Raw genomic sequence first — 13177 nt, forward strand, 5'->3', positions numbered from 1 at the left:
TGTAAACTAGTTTATAACTCACACTGCTGAGGGATTACTCGTAGCTCTCTTCCCTGTTCTGTGTGTGGTGTTAGCAGCCTTCATGTAGAGGTCGTTTTCCATCCAGTCTAAGTGGGGAATAAGGGCAGAGACTGGGAATCTACAGCTAGAACTTGGAAGATTCTAATCAGTAGGGTTTTTAGACACTAAAGGATTTTCTAATTTACGGCACAGAGTCTATATTGCATGTAAAACTCTAGCCATTCATGGGAGAAGGACAATATGTCTACATTTAGAAAAAAAAATCCTTCCGTCTGCTATGTTGAACTCAATGACTTTCATTACCTTCTCCATTGAGATTTGCAACAACTTTCTAAGCAACTATAAAATTAAAAGCACATGATTTAAACCTAAAATTTATATGAGGTTAAGATGCACCAGGATGAAATAGCATACAAAAGAACCTTTAGAATGTATAGGTTCTTGAGGACCCTAAAGAGGAAATTCTGAATGTTCATAACAAAGATGGAGAGGAAAGGACTGGAAGAAACGTAAATCATGCTACTGTGACCGTCGGGGCTATATGAATCTGCTGGTCTGTCTTTTCCTTTAATCCTTCTCTCATTTCTATTTCCTCTATTCAAAACTAGTTCATATGCCACATCTCAGCTAGATTTTGTGTCCTATAATGCACTTAAGCCCCCGAAAGAGAAGTTTTCTAACCCTAAAGAATTGCCAATGGTCTGCTCACCTATATCAGCTCTTTCTCACCTTTGCAAGTGATGCTGTGCCAGGTAAGGTGACCATATTTTTAAAATCCACAGTCTGATAGATTTCCCCCCCTGACTTATGTAGTATTTCTTTGTATGAAAAAACAGTTATGCAGAATATTTGCCAGCAGACATATCCATACCAATTTTGATTACATAGTTGTCATATCTGTGAAGCTTAGCAAAAATTTAGTCATTGCTAGAATGTATAAATGCAGAAACTGTAGCATCTCCTGTAGCTGATTCTAACATATACAAGTATGTCATTGAAGCTCAAGTGTCTGAATTAGTAGAATTTGTGCTTTCTGTCTCATAGCATTGCTGACCCAATTCTAGATATTGTCATTTAAAAAGGCGTCATTGAAAAAAAAAATAAAAATAAAATGATTCATTGAAACAGAGGTGTTTTTAAGAAAACCTGTTAAACATATGTTTGATCCGTGTTTCCTTTCGTTAAATCCTAGGCAATAGCTTACCTTTCACCTGGAGACCTTTTGAAAGGAGAAATCGAAGACTCTCTGGAAAAGGTGCAGGTGGCCATTAACATCTTAAAGACTTTCAAAAATTCTTTTTTCAACTATAGAAAAGAATTGGCAAGCTATTTTCCAGGAAATAAGGAGCTGAAACCCTGGGATTTCCAATCTCATCTGGTGTTTTGTAGATTTGACAAATTTCTTGACCGTTTCATGAAAATAGAGGTATTCCTTTTTGACTTGTAATTTATTCATATTGTAGGTGGGGTCAAAAATCCTGTAGCTTTTTATGTGATTCAGGGAACAGTTCTATTTGAGTGGGAGGTGGGAGGTCTCCTTTCTTAGTAATTCTTGTGAGGAGCTCTCAAGGCTGCTGCTATCGAGAAAGTTTTAAAAGCTGTAGCTTGACTTCTTAAGATTTATTTTTGATTCTTTTAGTATACTGATCATAAGTGAATCTCTTTATGTACTGGTGACCTGTGACTTACAACTTACTAAGCTCCTGGAAGACAGTTGTAAATCAGGAAGCTGGAAGGGAATCCCTTTTTCCCTTTATATGTTTAAATTTCCCTTTATATGTTTGACGTTGGGATTCCATACCTGAAAATCCATTTGATAATCTAAAATATTACACTGTATTTTACCATATAAATACATACAGTGTAAAAATATTAAAACTATTTATAAAAAAAAGAACATGAAAATATGTGCTTTATATAAGTGTTTTAATACCTAAAAACCAAACATTGAATGAACACATATATACACACATTCAAACACATATTTGTATGTAGCCAACTGGCTAAGGTTTTCAGAAAAAGTTTTAACTAGTGACCCTGCCTTATTTTCTTTGTAAAGCTCTTTCTAGCAAGTTTGGACTTTTTTGTTAATATAAGATTTGTTGAATTTTATTAAAAATTAGAGCTTTATGTTTTGAAAATTCTCATCATCTAATCAGCCCAAATGCCTCTTCAAGTGTAAATGCTAAATGCCTAACTACAGGCAGCTTGTCACCCTTTCACGACAGTCCCTTACATTCTCTTTCAATAAGGGAGCTGATTCACTGCACAGTGAAAGGGGCTGAAAATAGGAGTTTGGGATCGTACCTGGGGATCTGACTTATGGTTAGAAGGATATAAAATTAGGCAGTCATATGTTTAGCTGTTGCAGAGTAGATGTTTCCTGCACTGCTAGAAAATTCTCAGTAAATATGAAAATCAGAGTATGATTTTGAAAATGGGCAGTAACTTTGTTTAATTAAATCACACTTTATTTTCCGTCGTGTAAGTGTCAGTTAACTCACTGATTTTGAATGTTTGAAAATGTTCCTTGAAACTAATATGTTCTTTTCCTGCTTGAGATGGTGGAAAGATCTTTATGGTCCTATGTTTTTACAAAGGATATCTTTGTCACCATATTGGAATTTGAAAAGCTGGAAAGACTTGAATTTGGCGGTACCAAGGGAGCAATTTTAAATGGACAAATCCATGAGATGAGTGAAGAATTTACGGAACTCTCTAAAGTTTTTAAACAGAGCACTTATGACCCATCTGATTATAATAACATGGTAATATTATACCTTTGCATTTTCGTTTCATAGACTCCTATAATTTTACATCTGGAAAGAACAATGGTCACAGCTATAATGGGTACCATCCAGTCTATACTCTCAAGGATGAATGAGATTAAATGACTTGCCTGAAGTCTCTTATCTGCTTAGTGGTAGATCAGGGACCAGAACTTAGGCTTTTTCATTTTGGAGTTCAGAATATTTAGAACTGTTTCTATTAGAACAGTGGACCTCAGTCTGGATTTGTTTCTTGTTTATGTATATTGGAAAGGAACTTTCCACGTTAATTCATTTTGATCTGATTATCTGGTATCCGTGTAACTAGTGTGTTTTAGCCTTTCCCGAATCACTGGATAATTTTTTGGTCTAGTTGAACATTTCGTTTCATCCCATTCCATCCACAGATTAACATGTTTGTTGTCTCTCATGTTTTTTAATTGTTATTCTTTAGAGCTATATATATAGTTTCATAATTTCAACCTCAAGAAATAGGGGGCAGCTTGCAGATTGAAGCTGCTTCTGTTTTCTGTCACCGTCAGCATGTTAGTAACCAGGGAGTTACCTGTGAGCATTCCTGTAGTGCTAGGATAAAAATAGCTTCATTTTAGTGGTTTGCGAAGAATGGGGAAGCCTGGGTACAGAAAAACATCAGAGATTTAGCTCTCATCCTCATTGTTTTATATGAATGTGAATTTATTCACTATTGTGTTTACATGTGACCACATGATCGATTCTTTGAAATGTACAAGTGCAGTGTGTTAGCCTTGTAAGGACATGGTCAGCAAACTTAGTCAGCTATGGGCAGTGGAGTTAACGGGAAGAGGACACAGCCATTGTGGGTCCTGCTAACTTGTGGAGAAGTAGGAGGAACGTAGGACCATGGTGATTAAGAGCCTGGGCTCATCCCCAGAGCCTGGCAAGATGTCTGGCCCTTGGGCATTCGGTGAATGTGGATGGAATGGGACTCCACTGGGGCCTTGACTTGGCTCTCTTGAGCAGCTGAGTGGAGGAATGTGAGACTCAGCATGCACGGGATCCTCAGGTGCATTTGAGTAGCACAGAGTCTTGATTTCCTTGTGATTATAAAACCTGGCAGGTTTTTGGAGTACCAGAGTTGGATAACATGGCTAGATTTAGCTGATGTCACTACTTTAGCAATGCCAAAGATCCTGAATTTATCCCTTTGTCTGCCCACAGCCGGCACAGTCACAAACATGTAGGACTAGAAAACTCAGTTGCTCTTGACATATATTGCTTGGTATCTGTATTTTGGTATTTAGTATTTTGGAGTCCCATTTGTTTTGCAAAGAAAATGAGCAAGGCTGACCTCCAATCTCCACATCTGGGGTGGAGACATCAATAACCTGCCCTTGAAGTCCCCCTTCCTTTTCCTTTCTGGTTATCTTGCCTTAGGATAGAGTCTAGAAGCACCTTCACTTTGGGCATTCCTTGAAATCAAAACATGAATTAACTAAACGTTTACTTAATTGGTATGCTTATGTTGAAGAAGAACTTCGATTTTTCTGAACGTATCCTGGTTATCAATATTGGCTCAGAATATTGCAATGATTGTATATGTTTTCTTAATAAGCTGTTAATTTTGGTGCTTTTTAGCTGAGTTCATTGTACTCTGATTTTTTTTTTTTTAAAGATTTTATTTTTTTCCTTTTTCTCCCCAAAGCCCCCTGGTACATAGTTGTATATTCTTTGTTGTGGGTCCTTCTAGTTGTGGCATGTGGGACGCTGCCTCAGCGTGGTTTGATGAGCAGTGCCATGTCTGCACCCAGGATTCGAACCAACGAAACACTGGGCCACCTGCAGCGGAGCGCGCGAACTTAACCACTCGGCCACGGGGCCAGCCCCAATTGTACTCTGATTTTTATGATGAAATCAGTTGGTAATTTTCATGAGACATTATTTTAGCAAGTTACTTCCAACCTAGTGTATTCACGCAGGTGGATCCCCATGACACATGCCCACCGCCGTGCCCTTCCCTTCCTACCGCATACGACCTAATGCGTTCCCTGGTCCCTGTTGATGATACGCTAGGGCTAACAGAACAGTCGAGTGTTTGATGATCAGCCTCCTGCACGCTGGCATAAAAATGGTTTAAATATGTTCCAGTAAATTAAAGAAATAATTACTAGTAATTTGCTTTTGGAAATGCTATTATTTCTCTCTTTTCAATAATCTCAAGCCTATTAATCAGGCTGGGAGCCTTTATTAGTGTGGCAAAAGGTCTGCCACTCTGGACCATTTACAGAACGTGGGGATTTTCTCAGGGGTATCCGCAAAAATGTTCTTGGGTTTCTCAATTATTCATGTTGAATGGAAAGGTCACTTTAGGTATTTTCGTTGACTTCTTCCCACAGGACTGTTTGAGATCTAGACAATTATGGGGAGAGACTTGCTTTCTGTTTACGTTTTTAATTGCAATATATCTGACGTATAAGACTGCAAATGTGAGACGTACATGTTCATTTGATACACTTATACATTGTTAATGATTGCCATTGTAGCGATAATTATCACCTCTATCACGGTATGTAATTATCCTTTCTTTTTAGTGGTTAGAATCATTAAGTTCTAGTCTCTTAGTAAGTTTGCTATTAGTGAATATAGACAACAAAATTGTATTATAATATCAAACTTACTAAGAGACTTGCTTTCTTAATTGTTTAACAGCTCAGTTTAACTAAGTTTTAACAGCTTGTCAGGTGACTTTAGGCTCAGCAGCTTTGCTTTGCTGATGTTCTGAGGTGTTACTTGATTAAATAAAATTCCCTAGATAACTAAACAAGGATGGCTGCTACTCTCCTCTTGAGAGGAACCCCTTGGCTCCACTTAGTCCCTGTTGCTCAGAGTCCATTCATATTTACTGAGCAAGTGCTGGGCGCCAGGCGTTATAGGGCAAACCTTCCCACACATGCCTGCTGAGTTTTCACTATAACCCTCAGAGTGACCTCCCAGGCTGATGCAGTAAAGTAAATGACCTGAGATTACACAGTTCCCAGGGAGTGGAACAGAGATTCCAATCTGGAACTCGCAACCCCAGCCCAGCACTCTTTTCGCTGTGCCACTCCGCCTCTGTAGTCTTTATCTCCCTTGTTGCAGCCCCATTGAAATGAAGGGAATAAGTTCATCTGAGGCAATTGGAGGAACTCCCTGAGGACCTGTGCCCTGAGGTGGAGTGATCTGAGATGCTGTGTCTGTGTTCCTTTTTTTGTAGGAAAATCGATCCAGGTATCTAGCTTGCCATTGTGCCAGAATTAAAATATATTTTGAAAGTAGTTATTTGGGTAATTGATGCTAGGTTGTATTCCAGTTCCTACAATTAGTCCTCTGTTCTGTTCCAGTCTACTGAAGTATTCATTCTTTTGCTATTATTATATGTAGCGTTTTCTAATTTTAGCTATATACATTTCTTATTAGTCATCTACAGGATTTTCATATGTCTTCTTGCTTATTTTTCAAGATAAAATTTGTTTAAAAACATTATTTATTCTTCTGGAAAGGTAACATATGCAAAAATTTAGTCCCCTTCTTCTTACCCCATTTCCTTTTCACTTGTCTTCCATTTTTACTCCCCAAAGGCCTCTACCATGATGAATTTTTTGTATAATGTTTCAGAGATGTTTGGTGCCTGTACTAGCATATACATGTATGTATTCTTTTGTATTCTGTTTTTGCACAAATAGCATCCTCTGCATGTCGTTTATGCCTTGCTTTGTCACTTAATGTATTTTAGCAGTCATTCTGTATCACTCCAATAGCATTGCCTGCTTTTTTTTTTAACAATTGCATATTATTCCTTTGAATTTATCTACTTTAAATAACGTTTAAAAATAAATAGTACTTGTCATTCTTTAAAAATTTACTTAGAAACTTCTGCTTCTGGGAAGATGAAGTAGATGTACTTTTCCCTATTCCTCTCACTAAGTGCAACTAAAACACTGGTCACTCTATAGAAAACAAGCATAAGAAAACTCTGAAAGGTGAAAAGAAGGCAGATCAGCTAGGGACCTTGGGACCCAAAAGACAACATGGTGATGAGTTCCTTGAATTTCCTTGTTGCCTGAGATAAACCAGACTTGGAGCTGAGGACACTGGCAACCTGGAAACACCAATGGGCACAGACAGAAAAATCCCCAATAAAACCTGATCTCAAGAAAGGAGTAGCTTAGCAAGACAAAATTTGTAGACCATAATCTCTCTAGTTTAGCTAAACACCACAGAAGAAACTGTGTCCTACCCCGTCCATGTCAGCAAAGACTGAATGAGGAGCCTAGACTTACACCCAGTCTGTAACAAGGTACCCCAGTCCCCATCTCCACTGGAGTGGTCTCAGTGATGACCAAGTAGGAAGCTATGATTTTCATCCCCACCGGCTAATGATGAGCTCACTCTCTGTGGTGTTAGTGGAGACCACATGGAATTCAAGATTTCTTTCCTTACCCAGCAGCATTTTTACTATGCTGGGGTAGGGTCAGAGGAAGCCTAGTGGAGAGTCTGGACTTGCAACATGGCCAGATGGTAGCCAGGTTACCTGCACTGTCACATCCATGGAGACCACATGGGGAACTGGAGTACCCAGCCATGACAAGGAGCTCTTCACTTAGGTTTTAATGGATGCTGAATGGAGAATGTGGACTTCTGTCTCCACCTGACAGTGATGAGGCTGGAGCAATATCCAAGAAAGCTATCAAAAACTGAAGGTTATAAGATCCAAAGTCTTGTAACATAATATGAAAATGTCCAGAGTCAGTAGAAAAATCATTCATTATACCAAGAACAAGGAAGATCTCAACTGAATGAAAAAAGACAACTGATAGATGCCAATATTGAGACGACAGAGTTGTTAGAATTACCTGACGAAGATTTTAAAGAGCCATGCTAAAAATGCTTCGACAAGCAATTGTGAACATATTTGAAACAAATGAAAAAATAGAAAGCCTCAGTAAAGAAATAGAAGATATAAAGAACAAATGGGAATTTCAGCACTGAAAAATATAACAAAAATACAAAGCACAGTGATTTGGTACAATGGCAGAATAGAGGGATAAAGGAAAGAATCAGTGAACTAGAAGACATAGCAATGGAAACCACTCAGTCTGAACAATAAAGAGAACATAGACTGAAACAAAATGAACAGAGCCTCAGGGCCTTGTGACACTAACAGCCTAGCATTCATGTTCTTGGAGTGCAAAAAGAGAGGAGAAAGACTGTGAGGCTGAATCCTCAAAGAAATAATGGCTGAAAACTTCCTAAATTTGGCAAGACACACATACAGGTTCAAGAGGAAATTAGAAATCAATAGCAGAAAGATAAACCCAAGAATAAACCCAGAGAAATCTATGCCAAGACTCATCATAAATAAAGTTCTGAAAACTGAACACAAAGAAGAAATCTTGAAAGTAGTGAGAGGGAAATGATAGCTTAGCTAAAGGGAAAAATGACTTCAATGACAATGGATCCCTTATAAAAAATCAAGGTCACCAGAAGGAAATGGCAAAATATTTTTTAAGTGCTGAAAGAAAAGAACTGTTAACTCAGAATTCTCTACCCATTGAATAATACCCTTCAGGAATAAAGGGGAAATCAAGAAATTCTCAGATGAGCAAAAACTAGGAGATTTGTTCCTAGTAGAGTAACCCTCAATATAGAAAGGAAATGATAAAAGAGGAAACCTTGGAGCACCAGGAACAATATGGTAAGCAAAAATATCTGTCAATACAATAGACTTTCCTCCTCCTCTTGAGTTTTCTAAATTTGTTTAATGGAGGAAACAAAAATTATGACACCGTGACTCTAAACTTATGTACAGAAAATATTTAAGACCATTATTTTATAAATGGAAGAGAATAAAGGGATCAAAGTAGAGATAAGGTTTTTCTTTTTTTACCTTTTTTTTTATAATTTTTTTTTTTTTTAGATTTTATTTTTTCCTTTTTCTCCCCAAAGCCCCCCGGTACATAGTTGTATATTCTTCATTGTGGGTCCTTCCAGTTGTGGCATGTGGGACGCTGCCTCAGCGTGGTTTGATGAGCAGTGCCATGTCTGCGCCCAGGATTCGAACCAACGAAACACTGGGCCGCCTGCAGCGGAGTGTGCGAACTTAACCACTCCGCCACGGGGCCAGCCCCTCTTTTTTTACCTTTTTGAAAATTGTAGTGAAATGTATTTTACATAAAATTTACCATTTAAACCATTTTTAAGTGTAAAATTCAGTGGCATTAAGTGTTTCCACAATATTGTACAACTGTCGCTACTATCCACTTCATCCCAAACAAAAACTCTGTACCCATTAAATGATAACTCTCTATTACCCCGTCCTTTTAGGCCCTCGTAATCTCTGTTCTACTTTCCCTCTGTATGAATTTATTTTAGCTACGTCATATAAGTGGACCCAAACAATATTTGTTTTCTTGTGTCTGGTTTTATTTTCACTTGGCATAATGTCTTCAAGGTTCATTCATATTGTAGCATGTGTCAGAATTTCATTCCTTTTTAAGGCTAAATAATCCATTGTATGTATATACTGCATTTTGTTTATTCATTTGTTGATGGATACTTGGGTTGTTTCTACCTTTTGGCTACTCTGAATAATCATTCTATGAACACTAGTGTACAAGTATCTGCTTGAGTCCGTGCTTTCACTTCTTTTGTGTATATAGCTAGGATTAGAATTAGTGGATCATATGGTAATTCTATGTTTAACTTCTTGAGAAATTTCCATATGGATTTCCATAGTGGTTGAACTATTTTTCCTTCCCACCAGCAATGCAGGATTCCAGTGTCATCACATCTTCACCAACATTTGTTCTTTTTCTTTTTTCATTTTTTTTTTTTTTGATAATAGCCGTCCTAATGGTTGTAAAGTGATATCTCGTTGTGGTTTGATTTGCATTTCCCTAATGATTGGTGATGTTGATCATCTTTTAGTGTTTATTGGCAATGTTTATCTCTTTGCTGAGAAATGTCTGTTCAAGTCTTTTGCCCATTTCTGAATTGTGTTCTCTTGAGTTGTAGGAGTTCTCTTTACATATTCTGGACATTATTCCCTTATCAGATTCATGATTTACAGATAGTTTCTCCGATTCTATGGTTTGTTTTTTCATTCTCTTGATAGTGTCCTTTGATGCTAAAAAGTTTTTAATTTTGTTGAAGTCAAACGTATCTATTTTTTTTTTGTTGCCTATGCTTTCAGTGTCATCTCCAATAATTGACTGCCAAATGCAATCTCATAATTTTCTCCAGTATTTTCTTCTACGAGTTTTATACTTGTAGCTCTTGTATTTAGTTTTTTGATCCATTTTGAGTTAATTTTTATGTATCTTGTAAGGTAAGGGTTCAGCTTTATTGTTCATCACTAATGTCTAGAAATGCAGCTGACTTTTTGTGTATTGATTTTGCATCCTGCAACTTTGCTGAATTTATTACCTCTAATAGTTTTTTTTGGGGGGGTGCAGAATCCTTAGGGTTCCCTACACATAAAATCATGTCATCTGTTAACAGAGATCATTTTCCTTCTTCTTTTCCAATTTGGATGCCTTTTCTTTCTTTCTTTCTTTTTTTTTTTTTTTTACCTAATTGCTCTGGCTAGTATAGAAGTGGTGAAAGCAGGCATTCTTGTCTTGTTTCTGATCTTAGGGGAAAAGCTTTTAGTCTTTTACCATTGAGTAGGATGTTAGATGTGGGTTTTTCATGGATGGTCTTTATCAGGTTATGGAAGTTTCCTTCTATTCCTACTTTATTGAGTGTTTTTATCATGAAAGGATGTTGAATTTTGTAATGTTTTCTTCTGCACCAGTTGATGTGATCATGTGGCCGTTTTTTTCCCCTTCATTCTGTTAGTGTGATGTATTACATTGATTTTTCATTTGCCATCCTTATATTCTATATAAACTCACTTGGTCATGGTGTATAATCCTTTTAATATACTGCTAGATTTTGTCTACTAATTTTCATTGAGAGTGTTTGCGTCATTATTTATTTATTTGCATCATTATTTATGAAGGATACTGGCCTGCAGTTTTCTCTTCTTGTGGTATCTTTATGTGGCTTTGGTATCAGGCAATGTTTGCCTTATAGAATGAGTTAGGAAATGGTTCTTCTTAAGTTTTTTTAAACAGTTTGAGAAAGATTGGTGTTAATTCTTCAAATGTTTGATGATATTCACTAGTGAAGCAATCTGGTCCTGGGCTTTCCTTTGTTGGAAGGTTTTTGATGACTGATTCAATCTCCTTACTAGTTCATAGGTCTATTCAGATTTTCTATTTCTTCATGATTCAGCCTTGGTAGATTGTGTGTTTCTATGAATTTGTCCATTTCATATATGATTTGCAATTTAGTGTATAATCGTTCATAGTACGTTTTTATAATCCTTTGTATTTCTGTAAAATTGGTAGTAGTATCCAAGCTTTCATTTTAGTAATTTGAGTCTTCTCTTTTTTCCTTAGTCAATCTAGTTAAATGTTTGTCAATTTCATTGATCTTTTCGAAGAACCAACTTTTGGGTTTTTTTTCTTTTCACTATTTTTCTATTGCCTATTTCATTTATCTCTAATTTTTATTGTTTCCTTCCTTCTGCTAGCTTTGGGATTAGTTTGCTCTTTTTCAGCTCCCTTAAGGTGTAAAGTTAGGTTATTCATCTGATATCTTTTTTTCTTTTTTAATGTATGTGTTTACAACTATAAATTTTTCCTCTCAGCACTGCTTCTGTTGCATCCTGTAAATTTTGGTGGGTTTTTTTTCCCCCCATTTGTCTCAAGGTATTCTTAATTTCCCTTGTGATTTCTTCCTTGACTCATTGGTTGTGGGAGGTAAGATTTCATACTTTACTTGAACTGGTGGAAGATCACAACATTAGACACTGATAACTAATGTATGTGTAATGTAATATGTGGTGCAATACGAAGAGATACACTGAAAACACTGTAGGTACATCAAATGTAATTCTAAAAAAAGTTCAAATAATTAGAGTTACAGAAAAAGAAGGAAAAAAGAGAGAACTGAAAACAAAAAAATAAAAGGGCAGACTTAAGCCCTAACATAGCAATAATGTAAATGACCTAAATATTCCAAGACAAAGAGATTAAAAGAGTGGATTAAAAAACATGACCCAACTATATACTTTCTTCCAGAAACTCACTTCAAATATAACCATATATGCAGATTAAAAGTAAAAGGACAGAAAAAGACATGATGCAAACATTAGTCAAAGGAAAGCAGTATTGGCTGTGCCAATATCAGATAAAGTAGACTTCGTAGTAAAAATTACCAGAGAGGGACCTTATATAACAATAAAAGGGTCAATCCACCAAGAAGACCTAGCAATTCTAAAGGTGTATGCACCAAACAACAGAGCAGCAAAATATATGATTCAGAAACTGGTAGAACTGAAAAGAAAAATAGACAAATCCACAATCCTAGGTGGAGACCTCAGTGCCGTCTTCTCAGTAATTGAAAGAACAAGTGGATGGGAAATCAGTAAAGATAGAGAAGAACTTCATGCCATCAACCAAGAGGATCCGATTAACATTTATAAAATACTCCCTGCAACAACAGCGGAACTCATATTTTTCAAGTTCTCGTGAAACATGTGCCGTGATATGGCATATCTTAGGCCATAAGACAAACCTCAACAAATGTAAAAGATCTGAAATCATACAGTGTGTGTTATTTGACAGTGAAATCAAACTAGAAATCAGTAATGGAAACATAACAGGACCGTCTCTAAACATTTGGAAACTAAATAGTACATTTCTAAATATTCCATGAATCAAAGAAGTAGTCTCAAGGGAAATAAAATATAGAGAATGAAGTGAAAATGAAAATATATCAATTTGTGGGAACTAAAGCAGTTCTGAGAGGGAAATTAGGCTCTAAATGCATGCATTAAAAAGGAAATTTTCAAATCAGTAATCTAAGTTTTCACCTTAATAACCTAGAAAAAGAAGAGCAAAATAGACACAGAGCAATCAGAAAGAAGGAAATAATAAAGAGCAGTAATCACTGACATTGGAAACAAAAGAAAAATCAAATGAAACTAACAGCTGGTTCTTTGAAATGATAGAGCCTCTAGCAAGACTAGAAAGAAAAAAAAGAGAAATTACCAATATCAAGAATAAAATGAACTATTACTACGTCTTCTTAAGACATTAAAAGAATAATAGGAAATAACCACAGACAAACAAAAAACCTCCACACGTGTAAATTTGACAACTTAGATGAAATGGACCATTTGCTCAAAAAACCAGAACTGCTACAACTCACCCAATATGAAATAATTTGTTTTGAGATGTAATTGATGTTTAGCTTTACATTAGTTTTAGGTGTATAACAATGATTTGATATGTGTGTATATTGCAAAATGATTATCACAG

The 13177-nt window shown here is 36.4% G+C and overlaps 1 protein-coding gene across 3 annotated transcripts in view; it reads left to right on the forward strand.

Annotated features, from left to right (window-relative positions):
• DNAH11 (dynein axonemal heavy chain 11) overlaps nt 1–13177 on the forward strand; it is a 295301-nt gene that overhangs the window by 17583 nt on the left and 264541 nt on the right. For all 3 annotated transcript variants that reach the window (XM_070615891.1, XM_070615892.1, XM_070615893.1), the window contains exons 7-8: nt 1214–1447; nt 2622–2789. In XM_070615891.1, coding sequence (XP_070471992.1) covers nt 1214–1447; nt 2622–2789 — 402 coding nt within the window. The remainder of the gene's footprint in view (nt 1–1213; nt 1448–2621; nt 2790–13177) is intronic.

This window comes from Equus przewalskii, chromosome 4 (genome assembly GCF_037783145.1).
Source record: "Equus przewalskii isolate Varuska chromosome 4, EquPr2, whole genome shotgun sequence".
Classification (NCBI taxonomy): Eukaryota; Metazoa; Chordata; class Mammalia; order Perissodactyla; family Equidae; genus Equus; species Equus przewalskii.